This window comes from Apostichopus japonicus, chromosome 9, assembly GCF_037975245.1.
Source record: "Apostichopus japonicus isolate 1M-3 chromosome 9, ASM3797524v1, whole genome shotgun sequence".
In the NCBI taxonomy this organism is placed as follows: domain Eukaryota; kingdom Metazoa; phylum Echinodermata; class Holothuroidea; order Aspidochirotida; family Stichopodidae; genus Apostichopus; species Apostichopus japonicus.
This window is the reverse complement of record NC_092569.1, coordinates 30,096,748-30,113,273: the sequence shown is the minus strand read 5'-3', so window position 1 is coordinate 30,113,273 and position 16,526 is coordinate 30,096,748. Positions and strand designations below refer to the sequence as shown.

Below are 16,526 nucleotides of genomic sequence, written 5' to 3'. Positions count from 1 at the left end.
ATTTTATGCATATATTAACTACAACTAGGCGATATAATTTATAAGGTGTTAACGTATAACCTGGAAGTAGGCTACTACGATAAAGGCAGATATTCATGATCCTTTAAGTTATCTGTTAATTCTCTAATCACAAATACCGTAGTTTACATTGATTTTCAAACAAGATGCTCCATAAAGTCGTGGCAATCATGCAAACTTACTTATAACATTTCAAAGTATTAATTTGAGAACAGGAATTAAATGTAAAACCAAAGCGAAAATATTCATGTATGTCATCTTTCATACTCAATGACCAAACTACTTATATTGGACCACTGAAAATGTACCCCATCTATAACATGTATGCGATGGGAGTAGTCACCGATCCCCACCAATACTCTCCCTCTTCGCTGCTCTCAAACACTCCCTCCTACCCGACTCACACCTGCCCTTCATTATACCATGTGGCTGGTCGTTGTAGTAAATAACTTAACGTTTCGTTTGTCTTTTGTCGTTTAAAGTAACATGTATAATAACTCAGTATAAGAAAGGAAACTCTCATAATTAAAAAAAAACACGGATGATAGACTTTAACAAATAAAACAACATAAAATATGTAACACTGTATTTAAATGTCTCTTTTCTAACACGTTGCAAATACTAGAAAGTATTGTCATAACACTTATGACTACTCCTTGTTTGGTAATAATACGATTAAAAAAGCTTTCGTTTTACTGCTGTGTATAAAGATGTGTAACTAAATCCTAACGAAACGGTACAGGGTAATCAGCACACAGTGGCAATAAACACAATGCTGTAAACAGATACAACGTCGCTCACAGTCATTGCTTAGTAAAATTATCGACGACAAAATAAATTGGCTCTATCCAAAAGAAATGGCCTCGACCGATTCAATCTCTTTGTGGATATAGTTTTATACTGTGTACTTTACTCTGTTGGCAACAGCAAAGTATAAAATGTACATTTTAGTTTTCATGACTTTTGGTTACTGTAATACCATTTGCTGTACCCTTGGCCATATTATTCTAGAAGGATACTAAATCGTGCCAAAAAGTAACTCTTGTCGTGTTCGACGTGTTAAAACTATACTATGCTATACTATGACCCATGTGCAAACATTGTTTTCAAGCATTTTTACAAATATGATAGAGACGAAAAACATCAGAGAACTGATATAAGTTCAGGGTTGATCTAAAGCTTGTTTTTCTGGTATAAATAGAGCATATTCTTAATTTACTTCATCTCATAGAAATGCTATACAATACGGGTTGGTATTGACAGATAACATCGTCTTTTCATAAGATTTGGACTGTTATATGCTCGGCTGTTCTAACATGTCTATGTCAGTGTTATTCGGAATTACCGAACAAGAAACAATTTTTATCCCCTATGGCACAGCAATATCACACACGGGAAGTTTATTCGTGAGTTATTTGTTTTTCAAACTTTTAGTATACATGACCAGCATGCGTATTGATGTTAGTAGCAAAATGTCTTCCATCTTAATTTCCCGTTATTTGTGACAAAATTCCACCCGTGGAAACTTTACCAAGTCAAAAATGTACTTGTTATTCATATTTTTAATCTGGTTCGATGTTATTCTCTGTAAAAGGACTACAGATTTCCAACTAGATATTTTCCACAGCTTGTGTGTGTGTGTTATAAGTGTGAGAATAACCTATATTGTTGTAGTCGATTCCGATTTCTGCTCTTTAAAGTTTTTCTGTGGTACGTCGATAGTAAACAAGTTGTAGGTCGTTCTATTATGGTATGTGTTCAATTTCTGTTAGCAACTTTGGGTCAGCAGAGTTCAAACGTGATATCCACAACATTTTAGCAGCTTTGACAGAGGAGTTTTTGTTTTACGTTTTCGTTCTATTATTGCAAGAACATAAATTACGAAGTGCAATACAGTTGGTTCTTTGTCTTTGCCATGGAGCATATTCCCCATATTTATTCCTAGCAATAAGTACATAGATCAATTGCATTTAGTAAGTTCGTGATAGTGTTTCCACTTTGCAGAAATTCAACTTTCTAACATTGCAACACACTATGTCTGCTAAGAATAAAAAATAAGGGAAAAAAGAAGGAGATGGGAAAACTGCTCAGAAATAGTGTCAATCAAAGCTAGTATTGCGCCGATTATCGTTTGTGATATCGGTATCGGATCTAATGATATAACGATCTGTAAGCAGACCAGCCAGACCACTCAACGTTACGTACATAGCAGTCTCTGTCGCGCTTTATGTAAATTTTACCAGGCTGGCTGGTGTATTATACAATTGAAAAAGACGAGGCATTTGCTATTTTGGCTAGGCTTAGTTGTCAGTATAGCAGGCTAATGGTAGGATATACTTTATAAGAAAGTTTTAAAAAAAAGTAGAGAAAATGTTGTGGTTTTGGTTAACAAATAGTAGTGAAAGTTCTTAGCTAGGATACGCTAATGTCTTTTCTACATGAAGTCAGTTTTATTCATTGCGCGATGTCATCTTTTAACTTTCTTTGCTAAGAAAATCGTTCAAAAGTAGTAATAAGCTTGATTTTTCCAAGAAACAAATGCTAGCACAAAGTTTCTTGCATATCATCTTGGTGGGGAATATGATCGTTCTTTTAAAAAAAAGAGGTTAGGGCTAGTGTTATAGGATATGTACAAGGGAGTTATCAAGTGGTTACTGTTTGTGAGTTGTGCAAAAGATATTAACTTGCGATTAACAATTTTGATACTTTATGTATTAATGCATGAATTAAAGTGCAACTTGACCTACATTCTGGTTTTTTTTTTCAAAATATCGGTATTGGTATGGGGCCAATATTGGCATTGAAATATCGGATATCGGCCAAATCCGATATTGGCGATATCGGCAACACTAGAAACAAACTTTTCAAATAGAATCTTAGCTGAGCTTCTGCAGCGCTGCTAAAATTGTTTTATTATTAAGATCTAAAAATCTATTGCTATGAACTTACCTTACAAGTAGAATGACACCTTTCTCAGACTTTCATTGTGCACAGTAAGGATCAAGACACGGTAATCTTAGTCCAAAAAGAATAGCTAGGACGATGTAAATGATCCTTACGTATTATTAAGGACTGTTCAACAAAAATGTGTTATATATCATATCTGAGTGTTCTAATGTCAAAATATAACTTGAACAAAGATCACCTGTCTGCATTAAGCAACAAAGCTGTTTAAGGAAGCAGCCAGCTTTTGCCTTTGTTCTTTACGTGAACTTACGTATCATGTGCCAGAGTAGCTGTAAAACCGGGAAATGCCAATAATCTAACGTTTCCTGGAAGAAAGTTGTACTCTGTAAGTGATTATTGACCTGTAAATCAGATATGGAATATAAACAATAGGTAAACATCATTAAAAGTGGTGATCCAGTTAATTTACCAAAGTTTATATCGATTTTGCTTGTATTGAACTAACATATTTTGGACCAGTTTGCGAAACTGCATTTATCAGACATTAACATAAGATTTTATCTGATCCTGCTGAGTGTTTACTGCAATACTCTGTATGTCTTGCAATGTATTGAGTAAATGTCTTTTATTACACAGGTAATGGTCCGTGCCGAGGGAAGATCTGCAGGTAACTGTATTATTTATATTATATGATTTATCTTAAAATAAGAAATAACCTCTGTAAGTTATATCACTTATGTATTATAAACGTTAACACCTCAGTTGGTTAACTTGAAGGGGTGGTAATGTTGGTTCTTTTTAGTGGTCGCTCTAGACGTTTTGTTTTTCAATCGTGTCACTATTTCCGAATATCTATTTCGAGGTTGATTTCCTCTGAGTCGTTTAATTTCGATCTCTTCACATCCTTAGTGCTTCATAGATATTTTCTCAGGTACGTTAAAGGGATTTGCCTGTTTTCTTCGAGACGTTTACTTCGTCTTTGTATTTCCATTACAGGCTGAAAAATAATCAAAACTGATTCTTCAAAACATTTACATCTGAGAACTCAATAATGATTATCTCATTAAATTTTAGTCGCGCTATCTTCCACTATATGGTTGTTGAGGAGTAGTTGGCATTAAAACGGATGTATTACCTTTACTCTCATCATAACGAAACCCCTTCTCTTAGAATTGGCTCAGAATATTATGATACTAGTAATATGGTGAAAATCGATTCACGTAGCGCTTTATAACAGCGATTGGTTTCAAAGCGCTTTACAGACGTTATAAAATTATAATAATAGTAATAAACTGCGCCCAATGACAAGCTACCTCACAGGCATAGGCGTATAGGTCCCCAATTTGATTTGAGGGGGGGGGGGGGGCTGTAACGTCTTGCCCAAAAAATATAACCAACACTTTTCGCGCTCCGCGCGCGTTCAACGTGTTCATGTGCATACCATATAGGTATGAGTCGGTTACTACATCGCATGCCAATTCCATACAATCATTTGCCGAATTTGTACCCTTCCATATTGGTAATATTTGGGGGGGGGTCGTTACAATGATAATAATAATAATATAAGATTAACCATTGAAAAACACATTGCAATTTATTTTTCTTTCAGTAGGTGCCCGCAAAATTCTCAGCATATTGCCCGAATTTTCACCAAAAACATGGTTAGGTGGCTACAGCCCCCCCCCCATACCGCCCGTCCCCTCCCCGCCTTCTCCCCGCCTTCTACAGGTACCAATTTACCCCGTGGGTGGAGAGAGGCAACCAAGATGAAACATCTTAGGCAATATTTTCGTTAGCTGAAATTATTTATCGGTCGCAATAAAATGTTAACTTTGTTTTAATTTCAATCCAGGTTCTCCATACTTTGTTTTTCAACAACCTGAGTATCCGAGAGATTGCAAAGAATTATTGAATAGCTGTTCCTCTGCCTACAATACATCTGCAGTGTACCTTATTAAACCAGATGGCTATCCGGAACCGTTTGAGGCTTACTGTGATAATGATTTTGATACTGGTGGATGGACGGTATGGCTGATTACTTGATGTCCATTCAACTTTAGATAGTTTTGTACAATTTACTCCAATTCTACATACAGTTATATATAGCGATGTAATAAAATCGTTATTTCAAATACAATCCTGAAATTGTTATCGAAACGAAAGTTAAATCAATGATTTTATATATTTTGGACATTTAAGGGCAGTGCAGCTCTTCTTCCACGATAACTATAAACCACACCTGTCACGCATATCAGTACTCGGGTCAGATTTAACTAATTACTCTCTTGACGTGGGTGTGGTGAGATATTGTCCCTTTTTGCGGATGTGTCACCGAAACGAAGACGAAGACACACTACAAACTGAAGTTAGAAATGAAAGTTCTTATTTATGCGTAATAATTGTTAGCAACAAATAGCATTGCAAAAGGGAACGAATAATGATTATTCAATCACGTCCTAGTTTATGCTTAACTTCTTTGATATTCTTTGTAGGTACTACAGCGACGAAGATTGGATTCTGTCAACTTTAATAGAAGTTGGAAAGACTTCAGAAATGGCTTTGGCTTTCAAGGGAGTGAGTTTTGGATCGGAAATGAGAAAATTGCCTACTTAACAAATCAAAAGCGGTACCAACTGAGAATGGACTTTGAGAACATTGATGGAGAAACTTACTATGTAACATACGACGAGTTTCGTATCTCAGATGAATGGGGGGATTATTATATATCAAGTTTAGGTAAATTCGTAATATCAGATGGTGAGTGTCTTTTACATTCTTTTTTAATTTAAAGCCAAAATAAGAAAGTTGTTTATTTAATGTCAAAAGTAAACGAACTGAAAGGTGTATTCTAAAAACGAAGGGATCATTGGAAGTAAACTTGACACGTCAAATATGTTTTCTTACCTTGAAGAAACTGCTACAGTACATATTGAACGAGTATTCATATAGTATACCAGAGTGTATAACGGCGCTACCATACATATAGTGGCGGTTACAAGATGAAATGAACATGAGTGCGAGTACCAGCTTTAGGCGCAAGTTCATATACTTATTATTGCATTAGGGGACTAGGGTCAATTACGTATATGATAATTCTTTAATATGTAAATGATATCTTATGTAACGTAAGAACAGTTACATGGTTTATTTCTGTGTGCAACCTTTGTTTTATTGCATGTATTGTTCATCATTTTTTTTTCTTATTGTCTTTGTACGGGGGGTCTGCTTCGTAAGAGCCTCGGCTTTCACAGACCTCCTCTACGTGTCACATACATGTTCTTCTATTATTGTGTTATATATTTTGAATGTGGAAATAAATAAATGAAATGGATTGAAATGAAATGAAAATTAGTATCTATACTATATTTCCAAAATGCCTCCATAAGCTAAAGTGTGATTACGCACTCACTACAAGACTGCTATATACTCGACACTTACCTTGGCTCTGAACACGAAACCGTATCTAACATTTGTTCAACAGAAGTTTACACTGAGAGCAGGTACGTCTCCCAGTTTCATCAGCGCAACCAACGCAAAAAAAAAACTTGATGTTATTAATTATCATTGTTGTTAGAAAGTAGTATACTTACACCGAGGGAAACTCAGAAACAACAGCTATGACTTTTTGGTTTCAAAGCAGTTGTACAACAAATGATGGGGTGTTATCTCGTAATGTTCAATAACTTTTAACATTAATGTGACTACGGAACGACCACTACTTGATTTAAAATGTTCTGGATTCATTCGAACTGCTTCTGAACGTGTGTTGCTTTCCTTTAACTTTCTGACAGCCACGTATTGAAGTAATGACAAAAAAAAAACTATTCTTTGCCACATGTCATATTCGTCGTGTCTGTATCAGGTTACTATTATTTTCCTTTCTGTTTTCTAGAATCAAAGATTGAATGGTGTCCAGCTAATGAGATATTTAGCAATGAGACATGTGAGAGGACCTGTGAAGACCCTGACACTTGCATCTCGGCTACCTCTCGCACAGAAACAGAGCAATGTGTTTGTATCGGTGATTTTCTGAGACAACAAGAACAATGCATCCCTCTGAAACAATGCAACTGCTTCGTTGCCGACAAAGGAAGTGTATTAACGGTCAGTACGGTTCTTTCAGGACATTTCAAATGTTTTTCTTAATTCATTGTCCATATAATTAGAAGTAACATTTTACTATTTAAACTTGTTGATAATCGCATCACATTTACAGATAGCCGAGTTGCTCTCGCATTGCACTGGGCAAGATGCATGGACCCCATCTCCGTCGCCAATCCAGACAAAACTGTCAGTCGAGGGACATATTACATTTAGTCGGGAAACATAAGACCACTCATATGGGTGTGCATCCCCTTATAAACCAAACACAAAATTAATGAATACTTCATACCACAGTCATGCAGTTTGTAGGCCTAATGTAAAGTCGTAATAAACTGTTTAATGCATCATATGACGGCTACCATTATTCTTGATAGCGGATTCCTAGACCCCAACATAGGAGTTTGTTTCAAATACTTCATAGAACTTTCATAGTAGTTCATACCCATACCTAGATCAATGGTGGGGAGTTTGCATTGGTCACTCATTGTTGAAATTTTGTACATTTCATGTGACAACCGCAAATTCATTATTTATGTAATCGTTTTTTTTTTTTCTATTATTTCTCTGAATATCTTCAATTAGGAGGGCACGTTTTACATCAATTCAAGATGTACACGAAATTCAACTTGTAGAAACAACCAGCTTATTAAAGATCGGAGTTACCAGTGTAGTGAACACGCAACCTGTGATGAGAGGAACGGTGTCCACAAATGTTACTGTAATGATGGCTACGAAGGGGACGGAGTGACGTGCACCCGCGAGGTAATCCCGAGAGATTGCTACGAGCTTTATGTTTCCGGTACACTCAGTGATGGAGTTTACACCATTTACCCTGATGGTTGGCCACGCGGCATTCAGGTTTACTGTGAGATGGAAAGTAACGGAGGAGGGTGGACGGTGAGTAATGCAAAAAAGGATTTCAATTGTTACCTTTTCACAATGTACTTTGAATTTGCAAAATGATGCAATTAAGACCTCGTTGAGCTAAACTCGATCAATCAATAGAAGAAGGTCAAGAAGCTAAATACTTTTGCGAACTGTCTCATTATCACATTATCTCAATATCATAATATATATATATATATATATATATATATTGTGAAAGTGACATAGTCCGCAAGAGTATTTTCCTCCTCGTTTTTTTTTCTGTTGGTCAAGTTCAGCTCAACGAGGTCTTCAGTGCATCATTTTGCAAAAAGCAAAGTATATTGTGTGAAAGGTAATTTGAGTATCTAGGTATATTTGGGGCCAATACAGCATAACTTTAAGGGTTAGTAGATTATACATTTGGATTATCTTTTTGTTTTCATTTCATAGGTTTTCCAGCGAAGATCGAGTGCCTCCGTTAACTTTTATCTTGGTTGGTCGGACTACAAGAACGGTTTTGGTAATCAAAATCATGACCACTGGCTAGGTAATAAATATATCCACTCTATGACTAACCAGAAAAAGTACCAGCTTCGTATTGATCTGAGGGATTCCGCTTCATCATCGAAATACGCCGTCTATTCGACTTTTAGCATTAACAGCGAGACAGACAAGTATCGACTATCAGTTGGATCATACAGCGGAAACACAGGTGAGTAGTTAATGTTCTAATCATCGACGCAAACACAAATCGAATGCGTCAACGCAAAAAACATGCCAACCATGAAGGATCATATGACGTGATCCCCTGTGGCAATAATTCTTGTAGTACTCCTTGAATGTGCATTCTACAACAACTAATATCTTGATCCCATAGCTATGTGATATGTTTTCAATGTTCACAGCAATTTCAATTCTAAACATGGCTATGTTCTTTCAAACGTTTGAACTGCAGTTGGAACGCACTTAGGTTATCAAGATGTATACAATGCGCATAGACATAAGAAGCAGACGATAAGATTCGCTGTTCCTTGGCAAATCAAGTCTCCTTGCCGTGTTCGCACGTAACAACCGCCTAACATGATATGAGTGACCGTCATACGTAATCTATTAAAATATTACAAGACTTGATCTTTTAATAATACCCTTGCTTTCGTAACTGGAAGGATATATTAAGCTACGTCACACATCCCCCTCCCTCCTGGCCCGGCTTCGAAGAAAGCCTTAGTTAACCTGTGTGGTACAAGCACTAGGTTGAATAAGAGGGGAAATTGAAATTTGGTTATGCAAACTAAGATTACACATAATATTATTCAAGAAATTAAACGATTTAATACCGACACACACACACAAAATCTATATCTCGAGTTTTGATATAGTGGGAGACTAATCAGATGGGAACTAAAAAATAAGAATCAAATACAAAAAATGAATGAATAATATTGCCAATAAATGTCGGTAAATAAATGGAAAGTAAAGAGCGATATTAGTGACTCTATAGTACCCATCTGTATGTGGCTCTTATTGTGGCACTGTATTTCAAACGGAACAAAAACTAAATTGTATAATAACGTACTTGCAATGACAAAATACCTACTTATGTATCATAAATATTCAACACACACGCCAAATCAAAAAATATTTTCATCATGGCAGGACAAAAAACACTGCCCTCTAACTTGAATCTGATGTTGGATTTGTTCAAAGTTATCAATTTATCGGTTTATTTATTCTTTCTTGTTTGTTGCAGGTTATGATAGTTTGGCTGATAGCAACAATAAACAGTTCAGTACAAAAGACGAGGACAACGATGGATGGAGCAGCTACGACTGTGCGGAGAGACATCGAGGAGCCTGGTGGTTCTATGAATTTCTTCACTGTAGGAAAGATAAGTCTGCTTCTCACTGTCGGTCTTACTGTCCCAATTATGGTTAATATTGTTCACATTTTCCCGATGGCAGCGACAACTGCGCGATTTGCGCTTATTCTCACCTCAACGGAGACTACGACGGTTCTACTCGAGGAACGAACATCCACTGGTATAGTGAAAGTTTGAACAGTTTCGGATGTAGCCTGCAATATACGGATATGAAAGTAAGGCCGGTGTAGACAAAACACAGTATAACACAGTGTCCAAATTAGCAGGCTTTACTTAGAAAGTATAGGGAAAGATCCATGCAGCTTCGAGCGTTGGACAGCTGGACGGGCAAAAGACAAGAAAGAAGAAGAAAATACAAAAACAATTCCAACTAGAGCGATTCGACGAATAATTCATTTTTAAGGGAAAGAGAAGATAAATAACAATAATTGAAATCAATGTCAAAATGTGAATGTTAACTTGCTTATTGTTGTTTGATAGTTTGTAAATTGATTATTGTATGAGTCTTACAAAAGAATAAAATAAAAAAGTGAACTTGTCTATTTTCTTTTCATTTTTTGGCATCCCGACCCTCCCCCCCCCTCCCCCTCCAAAAAATGTATGAAGTTAACAATTGCGTGAAATTTGATACATTATGATTCTTGATTCTATGACACCCACATATTATATATAAATATTCATAATATATATATATATATATATTTATATTTGGTGTCTTCTATTATTGTTATGCTCATGTGCATCATCAACTTTGAATAAAGCAACAGAGCTTAATTTGGGTGTTGTTTAAGTCTGTTTTGGCAAATTAATAAAGTAGGAAGTCTAAAAATCCTTCGTCATTGAGAGACCTATCAATCTGTTTCAAACAATATGTCTTTTTTCTGTTTGTAATATTGTGAATTTGATACCAATTAAATATTGACATTAAATTTAGTGTAACATTCTGCAACAATATTCTAAATATGAGATAATATTGCATCATCAAGGTCAGAAAACAATTTGAAGCTCTTCTTGTAGTTTGTCACATTTATTTGCATTTGAAAGACATTTGTCTAAATGGATTATTGAACATAAGAAGTGATGCCTGCATTCACTAGATTATAAGGTGTGTCAAACCTTCAGATCACTCGACGGGCTTAGCTTCAAACTGATCATTTTTAATAATAGTAGTAATATAAGTAATATTCATCTGTGTCACTTTCTATCTCTATCCATTATCCCTACTCTCCCCCAAAAAACTGCTCTCTCTTCCTACCCACAACATTGGGCTTAGCCTTGTGATTAATTAACAGCATCAGTATAATATATCATTATATCATACTAATCTTTTGGTTTCTCTATTTGGGAAGAGGTGAGTTGGAGGGGGGGGGGGGTCAAAGTTGCCATGTTCCTGAACATGCAATCATTTTATTTAGGAGCCCATGGTTATTTGAACATGATTTCTGAAACAAATCGCATTAAATGGAATAGTCCTATTGTTAGGAAAATAATAACATTTATTTAAAATTAAATATACAGTAACATATGTTCCTAAGTCCAAAAACAAACTACTAATTGCATTGTATGTCTGGATAGAAAACAGCAAAGGCAAGCTACCTTTAGTACGAGAAAGTGGCATCCCCTGATTTGACTGGATTTATCATAAAAATTATCACCTTTACTCTAAGCTTCCTTTGATAAACATTCCTAAATATGTGTGGTACTGGACCGATTGTGTTGCTTATTTTAAAATGTGAGGTTCTTAATACAATATACTACACAAAATGTATGTAATTATTAATATTGTTAATTAAATAATACAAAATCAGTGACACAACCAAACTGAATGAAAAATTGACTTTATAAATATACCCTCAAATTGTAGTAAAAATAAAATACGATGGTAATCTTACTACTAAACCTCTTAATATAAATAAAACACAGTATTAAGTTAGGAAATATGTCCAGATCAAGGTGGACGTTAAGTATTAGCAAACAGTACTGAGATGATAATACTGAGAATTATAGGATCATTAAAGGTACATAAATGATAAAAATTAACATTAATAAAATGAGGGAATTAATTTAACAAGTCTGTAATTTGGTAAATTTGTAACAAATTAACATATTAAATGCAAGATTTTTCTCATTATGAAACCTTTGTCTTGAATGTGATCAACAGCAAACGTGCTCTCTAATCACAAACAAAGTTAACAGAGGTCACTGTCATAACGGTACTATCTAGTTCAAGAAAACTTGCTATAAGTTTTAGTACTTCAAGTAGCATAGCTAAGCGTGAGTTGATCACCATATGTTTGTTCGTATTATTGAAAAAGACATCGTTTGAAACATTTCTAGGAATTTCCAAGTCAAACAAACTTTTTACATTGAATATTTACACGTGTATCTTTCCATTGATGTATGACACATTGTATTATTTCCTTATGGGACTCGGTGAAGCTTGATCAAACTTAGCACTTTTGTACAAGGAATTTGCTCTTTTCGCAAAAATTCCTAAGCGCTCACGTGACTGCAGGTCACCCCCTGACGTACTTGTGCCGAGCCTCTTGAGGTAAACGTTTGATCAAGCTATTCACTTCAGCACTAACACTAGGCTGATACGACACTCTGACATACTGTTATTATCAAATGCCATTGTACTGGGTAGTAGGAGGTTGCAAAAACACTTCAGAAAACCTAAGTTGAAGTTTCTTTACGTTTCCCAGTCATCAAACCGACGGAAAACGTCACAGGTTTGGGATTATTTTGTGAGTGGTTTCCTACCATCTGCAGGCAAACACGTATTATAGGCAGTATAGTCTATGCAGAGGCCCTTTAAAGGTAGTGTCTCTAATTTGTTTTAATATATACCTAAACTCATTAGCCACAATTGCTTAAGTGTTATTCCAATGTGCATGCTCAATTGTTAATCTCCAGCCGTGATTTACCCCATATGTGCAGGGAAACAAGATCATGTTACAAAGAGAGGTTGTACACTTAAAGAGAGGTTGTACACTTCTACACAATAGGCCCTGCGTGACTTAGTTTTCTTAGCAAACCAACGACACGACACTACGCACACTAACACGTTTATGGACGATATGCATTGTAGGCATGTATATATTGTACTGCGATGGTAAAGTTTTCTCATTTTTTAACTTTTGAAACTCGTATATGGAATATGGAATCTATCAGGCCCTTTTTTACTGTGGTGTTCCCTTCCCTTGTGTAGCTACTCTCGTGGAGTTGTGACTTTCTGAACGCCTAACTTTATGGCAGCTAGACTGAAACTCACCCAAAACTTTATATTTCATGGATTCGATTAAAATTGCATATACTGACTGGAAACTAACTGCAAACGCGATTAATTGCAAAAACAAATGAAGATATACCCGAGATGTCGACATATTTCACAAGGTAGGCCTATAAATGTTAGATTTTCTTTGTGTTTTCTGTTAAGGGGATTTATCTAAGGGTCATCTTCTAACATGTTATCAGTGTCAAATGTTCTACCATGAAGCCTGCTCTAGTTCCACAAATCTAGACACACCTAGAGGTATTTGTAAACCACACTGTACAGAGAGAAATCTTCCTTTTAGTGATCTAAGTTCTCCTCATGAGTTCATTTATTGTAAAAAATATTCTTCTCATGGCAATGATTTGGATACCATTACCAATACATGTGGCATTGGATGTAAGGTTGAATCAACTTATATTAACATTGATCAATTTAATACTCTTCAAAAGGATGACTTCAGCGTTTTTCACCTTAACAGTCGCAGTTTAATTAGAACTTTTTCTAGTCTCCATGATTATCTTTCACTCCTTAACCATAACTTTGCGGCCTTAAGTTTTACAGAAACTTGGTTTAAGGATAATTTTTCTTCTTTAGTTCACCTTGAAGGTTATCGGTTGGTTGAAAACCATCGCCCTGTCCGAAAGGGAGGTGGCGTTTGCCTATTTGTAAGGAACGATTTCGTGTTTGATGTTAGACAGTGACATTGAAAGTATTTTTATTGAGTTGTCCATTCCAAATGTTAGTAAAGGAATTATCATTGGAGTAATTTATCGACCACCTACGGATAATCTGGCAAATTTTAATGATTATTTGTACAATATACTAAGCGATGTCTCATCAAACGCTAAATATGGTTTTGTAATGGGGGATTTTAACGTCGATCTTTGTAAGTCTAAAGCATCTGATTTCTTAAATAATTTCACTTCGTGTGGTTTCAGTCCAACCATCAGCAAACCAACAAGAGTCACCAATAATTGTAAGTCTTTGATTGATAACATCTTTACTATGATAGGCTGTATTGACGAGTCGATTCAGGTTGATACCTCTGGAATTTTTAGTAACTGATATTACTGATCACTTTCCGATTTTTATTCGAACTAATATACAGTTCAAAAGTGCAAAAGCGCTATCAACATTCTCGAGGAACTATTCAACTAGAAATGTTCAGTGTTTTATTTTATCTATTTCCCAAGTCAATTGGGACCATGTTTATAGGGAGAGTGACGTGAACTCAGCTTTTAACTCATTTCTTACTACTTTTAATGATATCTACCACAATAGCTTTCCTCTGATTAAAATAGGTCAGAGAAAGAAGAAAAAACAAGAATGGATCACCAAAGGTCTACTTCAGTCGATTAAATGTAAAAATAAGCTCTACAGACGTTATCTCAAACTACCTACACTTACAAACAAAACTCATTACAATAGGTATCGAAACAAATTAACTCATATCATTCGTATTGCGAAATAAATGCATTATAAACATATTTTTGATAGCTCAAAAAACGACGCAAAACGCACCTGGCAACACATTAATGACATATTGCACAAGAGGAGAAACGTTACTATATATCCTGACAAACAAATACTTGACGAATCCTTTAAGCATTGCTAATGCATTCAATGACTTTTTTACCAACCTCGGCCCGTCACTAGCTAGAGGCATTCCTAATATTGGTCACGCAGAGAACTGCTTAGTAGACAGAAACTTTTTTCTATTTTTTACTCACCAGTTAGCTACTGTGAATTCACAAAGATCGCATACGATTGTCTGAAACCTAGTAAATCTGCTGGATACGATGGTTTGCGACCAGCTATTGTCCGTAGAGTAATTCCTCACATAGCGAAGCCTCTTGTTTATGTTTTCAACGCCTCTTCAATCTGGAACTACGTACAATCAACTAAGCGTTTCAGAATACAGTCATTTGTAACAGATATGCTACTGGTCTATGAGTTCACACAAACTTTAAATCCCAAACGTCTGGAATATAATGAAGCCACTTTTGCTCAAAGCATTGGCATTACTGTCTGCTGGCTTCTGCCAGAAGAACACTGCTGTTAAAAGCTGTATTACTAGACACATGAAAATTCATTTGATATTTATACAGCAATTTCCATGATAACAGTCTGTCATGTCGTTAAGATTTGGAAGACATTATTTAATTTCATGAACTTTACAAAAGCTGGACAGCTTGGACCTGATCAGTATGGTCACCAACGATGGATATGAGTATTGAACTAATACTAATTTGGAGAGGGGGAATGCAGAAGGTGGGGGACTGAAATTACTTTATGTTGAACACAAATTTATGGACTGACATTTGAATGTTTAAGCCAAATAGCTACATTGTATTAACACTATGCCTTGGACCAAACCCCATGATGTAACGCAAAGTGCTATTACACAACATTGCAGGACACGAAACTCACCCATGCAAAGAATATAGCAGCCCCAGCACTTACATCACGGACTTGTTCCAAGTCAAAGGCAGACAGGATGCCTTTCACTTTGGTAGCTGTCTCAGGACTTATTTCATTTGGGTCAGCTTCCATGACTCGTCTTTTCAAGCCTTCATTTTCAGTCTTACCTATCGGTGCTTGCATTTCCTTCCAATCCTATAAATACCAGAAAAAATGGTTTTATGTCTATAAATGAGACCAATGTAATTCATTCTTGTTCATGTAGTGTTGCTTTCATGATAATGGAGAGTCATTATCCAATCACATACAACCAATATTCAGTACACATGCATAGTAAGATTAAACAAGTAGCATTGCAAAAAGTTGCCTATATGGTAAGTAGCTATCTTTGCCACAGTCTTTCAGACAATAACTATTGTAAAGAAGTCATCATCATTCCACTACTTGATACCCATACCAGATTGTCTGGTTTCTAATGAATTACCATCGTATTTCACCACTATATATGTTGCTGTAAATAAGAGTTGACATTCAATTGAATAAAACATAATAGATGAATAACAAAGAAAAATTGCACAACGATTGTAAAAAAAAGTCAAATAAGTTATACTAAAAGGATCAACAAATATTAGAAACTGTGAACTGAAAACCAATGTTTTTGAACATGTTAATTTTGGTTTCCTTCTCATTTTCCTTTGTTTCCTGATTTTAGGTCAATCATATTAACAAACCATCATCAACATAAAGCATTATTTCAAAGTATCATGGAAATAAAAAGTATGTCACTTTGAACCGTTTCAGAATGGTTTCAACTTTATTAAGGTCACAATCCGTGTTGGCTAATTTTAAACAAAATATGGAAAACAGTTATCAAGAAAAGAAAAAGGTAGAAAATGATCAAACTTTACTCCTTTTTTCTGTTCCAAACATTTTGTTAGTATTTCCTCTATTAATTTTTTACAAAGTATGTGAGTATGGTATTAAGATAACTTCTTACATCACCAAAATTATAATTATTCTTACAGTCATCAGGGTGAAATATCTCCTCATGTG

At 35.5% G+C, this 16,526-nt stretch overlaps 1 protein-coding gene across 2 annotated transcripts in view; it reads left to right on the top strand.

The window, feature by feature from the left end:
• Nucleotides 1-16,526, top strand: part of LOC139974296 (uncharacterized) — a 54,544-nt gene that overhangs the window by 22,690 nt on the left and 15,328 nt on the right. The window contains exons 5-8 of one of the 2 annotated variants that reach the window (XM_071981326.1): nt 6,818-7,029; nt 7,612-7,926; nt 8,347-8,608; nt 9,647-10,204. The exons of the other annotated variant lie outside the window; for it this stretch is intronic. Of the exons in view, the coding sequence (XP_071837427.1) occupies nt 6,818-7,029; nt 7,612-7,926; nt 8,347-8,608; nt 9,647-9,831 (974 nt within the window). The 3' untranslated portion in view covers nt 9,832-10,204. Of the gene's footprint in view, nt 1-6,817; nt 7,030-7,611; nt 7,927-8,346; nt 8,609-9,646; nt 10,205-16,526 lie in introns of those variants that run through there. 2 annotated transcript variants of the gene reach the window in all.